The sequence below is a fragment of the Lethenteron reissneri genome, unplaced genomic scaffold (genome assembly GCF_015708825.2).
Source record: "Lethenteron reissneri isolate LAM-NWPU_2019-01 unplaced genomic scaffold, ASM1570882v1 scaffold_1820, whole genome shotgun sequence".
NCBI classification, from domain to species: domain Eukaryota; kingdom Metazoa; phylum Chordata; class Hyperoartia; order Petromyzontiformes; family Petromyzontidae; genus Lethenteron; species Lethenteron reissneri.
The window spans coordinates 12,756-27,006 of NW_026891576.1; the positions used below are offsets into that span (position 1 = coordinate 12,756).

At 47.5% G+C, this 14,251-nt stretch overlaps 1 protein-coding gene across 1 annotated transcript; it reads right to left on the reverse strand.

The window, feature by feature from the left end:
• Positions 1–524: 524 nt before the first annotated feature.
• On the reverse strand, positions 525–11,665 carry LOC133339325 (uncharacterized). Its single transcript, XM_061547442.1, has 8 exons — positions 11,604–11,665; positions 10,855–10,946; positions 10,648–10,757; positions 10,214–10,332; positions 9,616–9,748; positions 8,882–8,975; positions 6,397–6,825; positions 525–539 (listed from the first exon to the last, which is right to left on the reverse strand). The coding sequence occupies exons 1-8, from the start codon at positions 11,623–11,625 to the stop codon at positions 525–527; spliced, it is 1,014 nt and encodes a 337-aa protein (XP_061403426.1). The 5' UTR covers positions 11,626–11,665.
• Between the last annotated feature and the right edge of the window lie 2,586 nt (positions 11,666–14,251).

The window sequence follows — 14,251 nt, forward strand, 5'->3', positions numbered from 1 at the left end:
GTGATGGTGGAGATGGTTGGTGATGGTGGTGATGGTGATGATGGTGGTGATGATGGTGATGGTTGGTGGTGGTGGTGATGTTGGTGATGGTGGTGGTGGTGATGGTGGTGGTGGTGGTTGGTGGTGGTGGTGATGATACAGGGAGCTGTTCTCGCTGCATCACAACCCTCAACAGCAACAGCAACGACGACAAGAAGCCGCAGCGATCTGCCATGGAGCGAGCCGGCGGCGGTGGCGGCCGGCCGCGGCGGCGTCAGCGGAGGCGGCAGGAGGGCGGAGGACCGGCTCGCACGGCCGTCCGCGGGCCTCGGGGGCCGCTCCAGGCCGTCCGCGGGAGCCCCCCCGCAAGCGGCGGCGGAGAGCGCCCCGGAGCGCGAGCTGGGGGGGGGGGGCGGCGAGGGGAGAGGGGCGGAGGGCGCCGGGAGCGAGAGCGGTGGACACGGGCGTCACTCGTGGGACTCGCGAGCGGTGGGAGAGCGGGGTTTCGACGGCAGACGCACACGCCGAGGGAGAACGCCAGGAACCTAGGAGGAGAGGGGCTGCGCGCACACAGGGGGGATTGCAGTGGGAGGTTCGGGGGAGCGCGGGGGGGAGGGGGGGGGAGAAGGGAGGGGGGGGAGGGAGGGCTCGGGGTGTGGAGCCGGGTCACGGAGAGGCTGCGGCGGGTCACGAGGGGCGTAGGTGACGTGGGGCTGGCGAGTCCCTTCGGAAGCGGAGGCGCGGGAGAGCGGGGACGGCCAGAGGGGGGGCTCGGCCCCCCGGGGGCCCCCCTCAGCATGAGTCTCGTTTGGCGACTGCCTCGCGACGACGACGGGAGGTTGGTGGCCGTGAGAGCCGCAAGTTCCCCGTTCCCACGGCGGGTTCCCGAACTGTAGAGAGGAGGGGACGTCGTCAGCGGCCCGTTGATTATGACACTGGTCATAAACGCACTATCCTAAAAATACAGCACCGTATTGTAACACTAAAGCAGTCACTGACTCGCAACAACTTGCAATCATAAGTGACAGAGTTAATTTCGGGTAAAATCAATGAAAATGGGGAAGCCGATAGCATCAAAATGAGATGTCTAAAACAGCTGCAAAAGTCCAGGCCAGCATTTTTTTTTTGTGTTGACCAGTGTCATCAATGCGTTATCCGCCCGAGTGTTGCCCTATCGCCAATGTGTTTATCTATATTTTGTTGACCAGTGTTATTGGTTGTTTATTGCTGTCGGTGATTTTCGTGTTCACGTTTAAGAGATTAAACGTCCCTTCAATAGCATGACAGTGACACGGGTGTCTCCTACGCGTGTGTGCGTTGTGTTTACTAAACGCAATAGACAGGAACATTACGTCAAGCTACATTTCGATTTAAAGCTTTCGTGACTGCAGGGATTCATATTCTTGGTTCTTTCGGTAAACTCACGTAGAAGGGAAACAATTATTTTATTCCATGGGAACCTCATTTGCCAGTAAAATATGATAATTGTTTTTTCCCTTCTATCTGGCAACAAAACTGACACCTTTTTACGAGGAGTCATTTTGCATAGACCACAATACCTGCAGTCATAATACAAACAAAAGAACAACTCTGATAATGTGCACTGTCCTTGAAGTTGATTGGTCCACACCCGAGACAGCTTTCCATAGAGCCTAGTCTCACATGGGTTGGACCAGATGACGCCAAAAGGCGCAATACGACGCCGATCGTGGAGGAGGAGGCAGTGTCTCCGGGGACGCAGGCAACGAGGGCGCGCGCCAAAGACACAAAGACAAAGATCACCCGTGTAGCCTGCACAGGCTGTTGGGGCAAGTGCTGTTAGCGAGCACCTATAAGGCCGAACGGTGGAGGAGGGGGTGGGAGGCCAGCACCACGCCCGGCCGCCTTTATCTCCCCAGTGGCGATGTTTACACACCGCACCAGGTACTCATTTGAGGCTGAGTCGACCCGGGGGAGGCGCAGTGCCGGTTCAGATAATCGTCGCTGGTTTTGGCCGTGAGCGGAATATAACTCGGGATCCGGGTTCGTAGTGCAGCGCGCTAACCGCTGCCCACCACTCCTCGCCACACTGACACACACACTGACAGCCTGACACACACACTGACACACAGTTTTTAGGACAAAATATATTTAATTACCAATTGCTTAATGGTGCAATGCAATCATCTGACCCATAGGTGGCAGCCATCTCAAGCCAGAGGACGAGAGGACTCTAGCCGCCACGCATATAAAGGATTTATAGTGAAAAACTTTGTTTTTACGGGTTATACTTGTTTTTTAGTTGAAGCGTAAATTATAGGAGGCGGCTATTTTATCTCGCTCCGTGTCTCGTTCCGTCATTATTGCCGATATCAACCGCGTGGCCGGCACGGACGAGGAACGCGCGCAGTGCGATCCGCGTTGCGCGAGAGATGCCGACGAGAATTGGCAGCAGACAGAACTCCGATTTGCCACGGCGTCGTCCGGTTCTATTTATTCGTTGCACCTTCGTTCGTTCTTCATCAAAATCACACTTTTTGCGTGCAGAACGGGCGCCGCTTAAACCGAGAAGGGGCATTCAAGGGCACGTGGGAGTTGGCGTCTCTGTCACGTGGTACGCGTCACTCGGTGTCTGCAACGTGACGAGTTTCTTCCGCTGCTGGAACTTCCCTTGGCTCGCCCGTCCAAGCTTCAATCTGACGTCGGGACGTTTCCAACAACACAACAACACAAACACTCGGCGAGTCGGCGAGGGAGACGATGAAGGCGAGTTTACAAAGCGCCGCTCACCCTCATCCATCAGTCACCTGTGTGAGTGCTAGGTGTGTGTGAGTGTTAGGTGTGTGTGAGTGTTAGGTGTGTGTGAGTGTTAGGTGTGTGTGAGTGTTAGGTGTGTGTGAGTGTTAGGTGTGTGTTAGGTGTGTGTGAGTGTTAGGTGTGTGTGTGAGTATTAGGTGTGTGTGAGTGTTAGGTGTGTGTAGGAGTGTGTGTGTGAGTGTTAGGTGTGTGAGTGTTAGGTGTGTGTAGGAGTCTGTGTGTGTGAGTGTTAGGTGTGTGTGAGTGTTACGTGTGTGTGAGTGTTAGGTGTGTGAGTGTTAGGTGTGTGTGTTAGTGTGTGTGAGTGTTAGGTTGTGTAGGAGTCTGTGTGTGTGTGAGTGTTAGGTGTCTGTGAGTGTGTAGGTGTGTGTTAGGTGTGTGTGAGTGTTAGGTGTGTGAGTGTTAGGTGTGTGTTAGGTGTGTGTGAGTGTTAGGTGTGTGTTAGTGTGTGTGAGTGTTAGGTGTGTGTGAGTGTTAGGTGTGTGTGAGTGTTAGGTGTGTGTGAGTGTTAGGTGTGTGTTAGGTGTGTGTGAGTGTTAGGTGTGTGTGTTAGGGTGTATGAGTGTTAGGTGTGTGTGTGAGTGTTAGGTGTGTGTGTGTGTGTTAGGTGTGTGTGTTAGGTGTGTGTGTGAGTGTTAGGGTGTGTGAGTGTTAGTGTGTGTGTGAGTGTTAGGGTGTGAGTGTTAGGTGTGTGTGAGTGTTAGGTGTGTGTGTGTGTGTGTTAGGTGTGTGTGTGTGAGTGTTAGGTGTGTGAGTGTTAGGTGTGAGTGAGTGTTAGGTGTGTGTGAGTGTTAGGTGTGTGTGTGTGTTAGGTGTGTGTGTTAGGTGTGTGTGAGTGTTAGGTGTGTGAGTGTTAGGTGTGTGAGTGTTAGGTGTGTGAGTGTTAGGTGTGTGTTAGTGTGTGTGAGTGTTAGGTGTGTGAGTGTTAGGGGTGTATGAGTGTTAGGTGTGTGTGAGTGTTAGGTGTGTGTGAGTGTGTGTGTTAGGTGTGTGTGTTAGGTGTGTGTGTGAGTGTTAGGTGTGTGTGAGTGTTAGGTGTGTGTGTGAGTGTTAGGTGTGTGAGTGTTAGGTGTGTGTGAGTGTTAGGTGTGTGTGTGTGTGTGTGTTAGTGTGTGTGTGGTGAGTGTTAGGTGTGTGAGTGTTAGGTGTGAGTGAGTGTTAGTGTGTGAGTGTTAGGTGTGTGTGTGTGTTAGGTGTTGTGAGTGTTAGGTGTGTGTGAGTGTTAGGTGTGTGTGAGTGTTAGGTTGTGTGTGTAGGTGTGTGTGTGAGTGTTAGGTGTGTGTGAGTGTTAGGTGTGTGTGAGTGTTAGGTGTGTGTGTTAGGTGTGTGTGAGTGTTAGGTGTGTGTGAGTGTTAGGTGTGTGAGTGTTAGGTGTGTGTGAGTGTTAGGTGTGTGTGTGTGTTAGGTGTGTGTGAGTGTTAGGTGTGTGTGTGTGTTAGGTGGGTGTGAGTGTTAGGTGTGAGTGTTAGGTGTGTGTGTGTGTGTGAGTGTTAGGTGTGTGTGAGTGTTAGGTGTGTGAGTGTTAGGTGTGAGTGAGTGTTAGGTGTGTGTGGTGTTAGGTGTGTGTAGTGTTAGGTGTGTGTGAGTGTTAGGTGTGAGTGAGTGTTAGGTGTGAGTGTTAGGTGTGTGAGTGTTAGGTGTGTGAGTGTTAGGTGTGTGTGTTAGTGTGTGTGAGTGTTATGTGTGAGTGTTAGGTGTGTGTGAGTGTTAGGTGTGTGTGAGTGTTAGGTGTGTGTGTGTGTGAGTGTTAGGTGTGTGTGAGTGTTAGGTGTGTGTGAGTGTTAGGTGTGTGTGAGTGTGTAGGTGTGTGTGAGTGTTAGGTGTGTGTGAGTGTTAGGTGTGTGTGAGTGTTAGGTGTGTGTGTGTTAGGTGTGTAGGAGTCTGTGTGTGTGTGAGTGTTAGGTGTGTGTGAGTGTTAGGTGTGTGTAGGAGTCTGTGTGTGTGTGAGTCTTAGGTGTGTGTGTTAGGTGTGTGTAGGAGTCGTGTGTGAGTGTTAGGTGTGTGTGAGTGTTAGGTGTGTGTGAGTGTTAGGTGTGTGTGAGTGTTAGGTGTGCGTGAGTGTTAGGTGTGTGTGAGTGAGTGTTAGTGTGTAGGAGTCTGTGTGTGTGTGTTAGGTGTGTGTGTGTTAGGTGTGTGAGTGTTAGGTGTGTGTAGTGTTAGGTGTGTGTAGGTGTGTGAGTGTGTAGGTGTGTGTGTGTGTAGGTGTGTGTTTAGGTGTGTGTGAGTGTGAGTGTTAGGTACTTTGTTGTTTGCGATCCAGAACAGAACATCCCGTTGACACATATGGAGGCATCATTACCACACGGCGATTCGCTCAGCTACCCCCGACGCAAACATCTGCGCTCAATCCACCACAGCGTCAAAGTGATACTCGCCTGTGCTCCGTCATATCAACCCGTGTACGAAGGCAAATAAAATATTTCTATCGCGCCACGTTGGATTAAAAAACACACCGTCAAAAGATCGTGTTAACGGTTCAAAGAGAGTTTTTTTTATTGTCAAAACTTGTTTAAACAAATCAATACTGTAGCTATTCCAGGGAATTGCACATTCGAATTGAACGTTCTCATGCGCTGTATGCACCTGGTACCAGTTTACATGAAAGGCAGTGATTGCTACAAAATATAAAGCACATTGCAAAACGTACAGGTGGTTTTGGGCTCCGTATGCAACTCAAACATTGGATATATTTTTTCCGAGTGGTTTATCCAGAAAAACAATTCCTCAAATTGTACTTTAAAGGTTTTTGGCTTTAATCAAAGCTCAATAATATCAACAGCCCTTGTTCAATCCACTCCAAGATGCAGGCAGTGACCAGACGGGTACTTCACCAGTGGTCAGCGCCCAAACAATCAGCAGTTCGGATGTCACCCTCAAACTCGGGTTTCTGAATCCACAGCACAATCACGTTCCTTCACAGTGGCCAGCTAGGAACTTGGTTGGGCAGAAAGCTCGCGGTCACGTGACGCACTTCAACCAATCGGGAGCGTGCTACGCGGTGGGAGGGGCTATGCACGACAGACAAATAATCCCTGGTGGGCGGTGGGGACTGTTGTTCCTACCTGTAACAAAAAATTAACCCGTAAAAACAAGTTTTTCACTATAAATCCTTTATATGCGTGGCGGCTAGAGTCCTCTCGTCCTCTGGCTTGAGATGGCTGCCACCTATGGGTCAGATGATTGCCTGCCACCATTAAGCAATTGGTAATTAATATAAAATAAAAAATTCCCTAAACAGTGTAAATTTTGGAACAAAATGTTTTCACGAAAATAATTGTCACGCACAACGAGTCTGTGTGCAAAATGTCAGCTTGATTGGATGACGGGAAGTGGGTTAAAAACGACCGAAAGATTTGCACGGTCCTAAGCAAGCAAGCAAGGAAATAGTAATACTTTTTTTTATAAATTAATTCTCACGACGTTTCGGCCACAACGCAAGCAGCCGTCCTCAGGTGGAACAGGTCTGTCGACCGTGACTTTACTGAAAGAACCAAGAAGATGAATCCCTGCAGTCACGAAAGCTTTCAATCAAAGACACCAGCTTATTTACCCCAAGGGCTTTTCATACAAAGTGCATCCCACGGCCCACACAACCTCCCACCATCATCCATCTATCGCTACCCCCCTCCTCTCCTCACTCCAGCCCCTCTTCTTCTTCGATGTCAGAGCATGAAGAGAATTTGGCATCTTGCTCCTGGGCACCTCCAGGCTGCTACTGCCTCCCCAGCTGCCAGCACGAGGAAGGGCAACGGCTTGGCGAGCGTACGCTCGCAAATTGTATTTGGCAATGCTGCTTTTGCGATACCGATTGCCGACAGAGGACAGATTCCTGCCAGAGGGCCGCAGCGCTGGGAACACTTTGGCAAGGATGCCGTCCTTGGTGTCGATGCCGTCATCGTCGTCGTCCTCGGAGCTGAGGTGGACTGTCTCTTCACTGGACGAGCGCTGCAGTGTCGTCTCGCTGGAGATCGTGGTGGACACGCCATGCTCTTCGATTCCACTCAATAGCAGTCGCTTTTTGGCTTCTGGGACTCCCAGTTCATCCAAGTCCTAGAATCCAGCGAAACACAGAAAATATGCACACACACCAAATTTTGTTCAGCGATCCAACATTGATAATTGGTTTTTTACCCTTCTATCTGGCAACAAAACTGACACCTTTTTACAAGGAGTCATGTTTGTATAGACCACAATACCTTGCAGTCATAATACAATACAAACAAAAGACATAACTCTGATAATGTGCACTGTCCCTGAAGTTGATTGGTCCACACCCGAGACAAGTATTGTGGTCTATACAAACATGACTCCTTGTAAAAAGGTGTCAGTTTTGTTGCCAGATAGAAGGGTAAAAAAACAATTATGATATTTTTACTGGCAAATGAGGTTCCCATAGTGTACGATACAACATTCTTCAAATTTCTGACGACGTGTATTCCTCAGAGTAATTAATGTACAAAATCAGTCGGTATTACCGGTAGGAACCACCTGGTTCCACCAGCCCACAGGGGATTATTGTGTCTGTCCGTCGTGCATCCAAAAATGGGAGGGGTGGGACTGGGTGGGGAGGGGCTGGGTGGGGAGGGGCTGGGTGGGGGTGGGGTGGGGCTGGGTGGGGAGGGGCTGGTCACCCCGTGGTGCCCTTATAAAACTCAACGTTTCACCTACTCACGCCGGCTTGTGCCCGCCCTCACAGTTGGCCATTGACCGAGCAACCCAACGTTCCTACCCGCTCCCTCCGCAGGAGGAATGTGTTTGTTTTGTACCCACTACTGGATCAGGACTCCTCAGCCTCCTCACTCGAGCTATGTGACGATCCATCTATCAACGACACACGAACTAATCTTCTCACAACTCGAATCTCTGTGGTGGTCATCCTCTTGGTGATGTGTGCTCTACTTTGGATGCCACTCCAATGCAGTCCAGTGATGTGCCCTTGCCCAAGCCCATCTACTTTTTGCAGTTGTCAATGTTTCTTATTTGCATGTTTCGGTATCCACGTGTAATGGGTTCCGGAGACACTTGTAGAGGTAACTTCTTTATTACAATACAACACTCCAACACTCCTGATACTCTGTTACAGCGGGACGAGGGGGTACAGGGTCCTACGCTGGCTGGCTGGCGGGTCTTGACCTGCGACTGGCCCCGATCATCCAGGGAGCTGCCCTTTTGCCTCGTGCCCAACGAGGGGTGGTTGTGTGTGCCCCCAGGTATCCCACAGAGCACACACCCCCCCGTTGGTGGCGCCAAGGGGCTTAAGTGTCTGGGGCCTGGGATCCTAGCGCCTGGCGCCAAGGGGCTTAAGCGTCTGGGGTGCCTGGGATCCTAGCGCCTGGCGCCAAGGGGCTTAACTGTCTGGGGTGCCTGGGATCCTAGCGCCTGGCGCCAAGGGGCTTAAGCGTCTGGGGTGCCTGGGATCCTAGCGCCTGGCGCCAAGGGGCTTAAGTGTCTGGGGTGCCTGGGATCCTAGCGCCTGCCGCCAAGGGGCTTAAGTGTCTGGGGTGCCTGGGATCCTAGCGCCTGCCGCCAAGGGGCTTAAGTGTCTGGGGTGCCTGGGATCCGAGCGCCTGGCGCCAAGGGGCTTAAGTGTCTGGGGTGCCTGGGATCCTAGCGCCTGGCGCCAAGGGGCTTAACTGTCTGGGGTGCCTGGGATCCTAGCGCCTGGCGCCAAGGGGCTTAAGCGTCTGGGGTGCCTGGGATCCTAGCGCCTGGCGCCAAGGGGCTTAAGTGTCTGGGGTGCCTGGGATCCGAGCGCCTGCCGCCAAGGGGCTTAAGTGTCTGGGTGCCTGGGATCCTAGCGCCTGCCGCCAAGGGGCTTAAGTGTCTGGGGTGCCTGGGATCCGAGCGCCTGGCACCAAGGGCTTAAGTGTCTGGGGTGCCTGGGATCCTAGCGCCTGCCGCCGAGGGCTTCTCTGCCTAGGGTCCCAGAGCCCCCTCTTGAGGCACTACAAACGCATTAACTCTTTACAAGTTTAATTCCAACCTTCCATCTTCTCCATGCTTCTTTGTGCATTTTTTATGTTGCAGAAAAACTTAAAAATAAATCCCAATCCTGTATTCGTTAAAAACAACCGTAGTTTGCATGGAAGCGTCCGTAGGAACTTGCCTGCAGAGTGACGTCCATCAGCTGTTGGACACTCGACAATCCACGCGAAGTGAAATTCTCCAAAAACTCCAAGCAGTCTATTTGTTTCAGGAAGCTTGAGACACAAAAAAACACAACACACAAGGCTCCAAAATGTTAATACCAAATACAAGAAGCACGAAAAAGTACTTTTTGCTTCTTTTTATTTGAATTTTTGACTGCTTGTGTTGTGGTTATTGCAAACATGATGCCTTGTATAAAGGTGTCAGTTGTTGTACCAGTTGAAAGGGTAAAAACCTATCACTATATTTTGCCACTGGTAAAGGAAATGTCTCAAGGTGTATGATGCCTTGTATAAAGGTGTCAGTTTTGTACCAGTTTAAAAGGGTAAAAACCTACTACTATATTTTGCCACTGCTAAAAGAGATGTCTCAGAGTAGAAAAGGTTATTTCAGCAAAGAATCCCTTTCATTTATTTGTAATTTTTTTCAGAGCGTGAATGATGACGATCTTCTTGGTTCTTTCGGTAAAGTCACGTAGAAGGAAAGCAACATTATATTATTTTATTATTTTATTATGTTTTATTTTTATTATTTTATTATGTTTTATTTTTATTATTCTATTACTTCCCTTCTACGTGGTGACTTTACCGAAAGAACCAAGAAGATGAATCCCTGCAGTCACAAAAGCTTTAAATCGAAAAATGACGACGATGTTTAAAGGTGGCGACGATGATGCACCTAAAGGGCACTTACTTGTAAAGAGCGTTGCCAGGCTTGCCGCTGTCCGGCAGGGTTCCAAGCCGGGCCCGTGGGTTGTCTCCGTCCGGTGGCCGTGGGGGACCATTGGATCCATTTGCTTCACCCGTCACAACATTCTGTGCAACGCCTGCAACCAGTGGATGAGCATTCGCAATAAAACATTTACACCTCAACACATATACGAGTAATATTGAATTCATCCTCTTGGTTCTTTCGGTAAAGTCATCACGTAGAAGGGAAGTAATAAAATAATAAAACATCATAAAATAATTCTCACGACGTTTCGGCCACAACGCAAGCAGCCGTCCTCAGGTGGAGAACAGAGCTGTCGGGAAGACAGCGTCTGACAGACCTGTTCTTCACCTGAGGACGGCTGCTTGCGTTGTGGCCGAAACGTCGTGAGAATTGTATTTTATCGTGTTTTATTTTTATTCTTTTATTACTTCCCTTCTACGTGGCGACTTTACCGAAAGAACCAAGAAGACTGCGTATCACTTTGTGGCAAATTGTGTCACGTCTTTCAATTCTACCGCATGCCGCCACGTTCCGTGCAGAGAAATGTGCTGTGCCGAGCAGGGAGAGCTTGCGTCACCTGGTGAGGAACCTTCGCCGGCACTGGAGGGTCCCTGGCTGCCGGCCAAGACTTCCTGTGAACACTCGCTGCCGTGTCGGCTGAGGTTGAACGGCCTGCCACGCAATTCCGTCACGTATCTGGGAGGGAGAAAAAACCCAAAAATTAACCCTCTTGATGTGCAAATTATTTTGTCAAGGCGCCCTTTCCCCCCCTTCCAACCCAGCGTATATACATGCTCCAAGCACGTGTGCTGTTTCATTCAGACGCTGTCTTTCCGACAGACCTGGTTTTCACCTGAGGACGGCTGCTTGCGTTGTGGCCGAAACGTCGTGAGAATTATTTTATTATTTTTATCATTTTATTACTTCCCTTCTGTTGCTACCATTTAATTACAGCAGCAATCGGGAACTTCTCTCGCAAGAGCAACGATTGTCTATTTCGTGTTCACGTACTGTTGTTGCTGCAGGTTGCGCAACACATTGGCATCCGTGGGCAGCGTTCGGATCAGCTCCAGGTTTTCCTTGATTTTCTTTAATATTTCAAAATGTTCTCTCCCATGCACCTACATACATACAGACCGCAGAGCAAATTCTTTAAAACATCAAATGCTTATTGTGACATGTGATTGCGAGGAATTTAAACGAAAGCAGGTAACTTACCAGGAGGCGAAATATGTCTTCTTGGTCGGATGGCCAATTGCTGCCGCAGTTGCTTGAAGTCATCAGCATGTCGTGCACCACTTTCACGCAGCCTGAGGATTTGGTTAAGTGGCAAAAAGCGGACAGGTAAGGCGAGTACACGCAGGGACAATTTCTTTCAGAATAATACATTGAAATGACGTCATCATGGGACCTCCTTTGCCAGTAGCAAAATAGACTAATAGGGTTTTTCACCTTTTTTTTTTCTGGCAAAAAACTGACACCTTTTGCAAGGAATCATGCTTACATTAACCACAATACTTGGCGTCATCTGGTCGAACACCATATGAGACGAGGCTCTAAAGAAAGCTGTCTCTGGTGTGGACCAATCAGTTTCAAAGACAATGCATACATTATCAGAGTTGTGTTTTTTTTGTTGCATTTGACTGCAAGTATAGTGGTTAATGTAAGCATGATTCCTTGCAAAAGGTGTCAGTTTTGTTGCCACAAAAAAGGGGAAAACCCCTATTAGTGAAATTATATAATTTACAAAAACCTCAAATGTGTCTTAATAGCTAGACAGCAGCATGCGTGTGTGAACAAGGGGCAGTCAAAGTGATCACCTTGGGCTTGAATCAGAAGCCGCCTCTCCACTCGCTCGCTGACTGCTGCCAGAAGACACCTTAGGCACTTGTGGGGTGTGCTTAACTGGCTGAGCCTGTGGAGACTGACACGTCTGGGTTGCTGCCTCTGCCAAGGCAGGAGGATACTGCTGCACAGACTGAGCTGCATTCTGCGTGGTGCGTGAAGGAGCCTTCCGATTGTTTGGAGACTGCTGCTGCTGCTGTTGCAGCTCCTCATCGTCCTGATGCATGCACTGCTCGTCCATTTTGATATCTTCGAGATTTGAAGCTTTCGCGACTGCAAGGATTCATACTCGGTAAAGTCACGTAGGTAAAAATGAAATTAAAATAAAAGAATAAAAATCACAAATCCTGCATAATGCCCGGGCATAATTAGTATTAATCACATACCTGCATTTCCCACATGCCCTCCCTTTGATGCTGCTAATCCTGCATAATGCACGGGCATGAGTAGTACTAATCACATTCCTGCATTTCCCATAAATATGCTAAATTCCTCTTGATATGCAAATTCTTTTGTCGAAGCGCCCTTTCCCCCCCTTCCAACCCAGCTTATATATGCTCCAAGCTCGTGTGCTGTTTCATTCAGACGCTGTCTCCCCGACAGACCTGGTTTTCACCTGAGGACGGCTGCTTGCGTTGTGGCCGAAACGTCGTGAGAATTATTTTATTATGTTTTATTTTTATTATTTTATTACTTCCCTTCTACGTGACGACTTTACCGAAAGAACCAAGAAGAAGAGAAAAATCACAACGTTTCGGAAGCAACACAAGCTTCCGTCTTCAGGTGATACAGATATTTTTCTGTGACAGTTTCACCTGAAGACGGAAGCTTGTGTTGCTTCCGAAACGTCGTGATTTTTATTATTTTATTTAAATTAATTTTTATTTCATTCTTCACCTACATTTTTACATCTCTCCCCGGCGAAGCACACACTCGGGTCTCACAGCAGAATCGGCCCAGTACCTGGCCACTAAAACAAATGGCTCAGAAAACAAATGCATGAAAACAATTTTTTTTATGGGCAGCCATTGTAAGGCATGTCTTTACTTAACCAGCCAAAAGAATTTCAAGAAATTACAGGAAAAGATAAAATAGTTTAAAAACATTACAATGTCTCTTCAACCACGACTATAGAGACATGGTAATCGCAATCATTGTACACTTAGACATTTTCAATGTTCAGCCCTATAAAACTGGCAGCAGACATTGTATGTAGCTAGGGTTCTCAAGTTTCGTACATAACAGGATAAATTCCACACCCTCGAAATGGCATTGCTGTTGCATTAGCATCTGTGCCGCCCATTCACTAGAATGACCAGTTGCATTGTAGCTAGGCAAATACAACTCTCACAGCAACTGTCATCATCAGAGCCATTGGCGATCCGATTAAAATTCTCACGGCGTTTCGCCTGCAACACAAGCAATCATCATCAGGTGTGAAATCCACAGCAAGAAAATTTGAAAAAAATTAACCCGTAAAAACAAAGTTTTTCACTATAAATCCTTTATATGCGTGGCATCGGTTTTATTTTATTATTCATTTCTGTTTTTCTTGAGTAAGAGTTTCATTTTTTCACATTGGTATTTTAAATTAAATATGAAAAAAAAATTTCCTAAAAAGTGCAAAATTTTGGAAAAAAATTTTCACGAAAATTAATTGTCTCGCACAACGATTCTGTGTGCAAAATGTCAGCTCGATTGGATCACGGGAACTGGGTTAAAAAACGACCGAAGATTTGCACGGTCCTAAGCAAGCAAGCAAGTGAACTTAATATAAAGGATTTAAAAATACAACTCTCACAGCAAGTGTCATCATCAGAGCCATTAGCGATCCGATTACATTTTCCAAAACAAGTCGTTGATTACAAGGGTAGTTAATCGGGCGAAACAGCGATTTGGTAACCTGTACGATACTTTCGCAAAATATAAAGATTACAGAATAACGTTATTCTAAAACAATATTTATTTAAAAAAACTCCCTTGGGGGAAACTGTGCGAGACCCCAAGACTTTGCCCAACAGTTGGCCGACAGAGTTGTAAACGGATAAATAAACGAGCCCGTAAGAGAAACCAAATACTGTGATCACATTTAATGTTACATTTTTTCCCACGCAAATGAGTGCACAAGAACCTGAAACCTTCAGAGCAGGTTAAGGGCCGTTCGCACAGCCCAGCTGGAAAATTAGCTTTGGGATTAAATGGAAGTTCCAAAGTTAATTAGCTTCCGGTGTGGTGAGCCTAATTAACCTATCACAAACATACAATTAATTAATCGGCTATCCAGTGAATACTTGTCTTGTTAATTAATTTATAAAACCGCACGTGTATTTAGTTTTTAAATCCTTTATATTAAGTTCACTTGCTTGCTTGCTTACGACCGTGCAAATCTTTCGGTCGTTTTTCAACCCACTTCCCGTCATCCAATCGAGCTGACATTTTGCACACAGACTCGTTGTACGTGACAATTTATTTTCGTAAAAAATTTTTGCAAAATTTTACACTGTTTAGGGAAAAAATAATTTTCACTAACACAATCGTATATTTTTCCTAAACAGAAAATTATTCAAGAAAACAACAAAATGTACAATATAAACAATCATACAAAAACTGAAAACCTTTCCTTATATTTAATTTAAAATAGCAATGTGATAAAAATGAAACTCTTACTCAAGAAAAACAGAAATGAATAATAAAATAAAAGCGATGCCACGCATATAAAGGATTTATAGTGAAAAACTTTGTTTTTACGGGTTAATTTTTTGTATCTCCA

Coding starts and splice junctions, on each gene's coding strand:
- LOC133339325 (XM_061547442.1), bottom strand. CDS start 11,625: ATGCAGCTCAGTCTGTGCAGCA. Junction 10,758..10,854: donor AAGACATATTTCGCCTCCTG/GTAAGTTACCTG, acceptor GTATGTATGTAG/GTGCATGGGAGAGAACATTT. Junction 9,749..10,213: donor CGGCGAAGGTTCCTCACCAG/GTGACGCAAGCT, acceptor CACTGGTTGCAG/GCGTTGCACAGAATGTTGTG.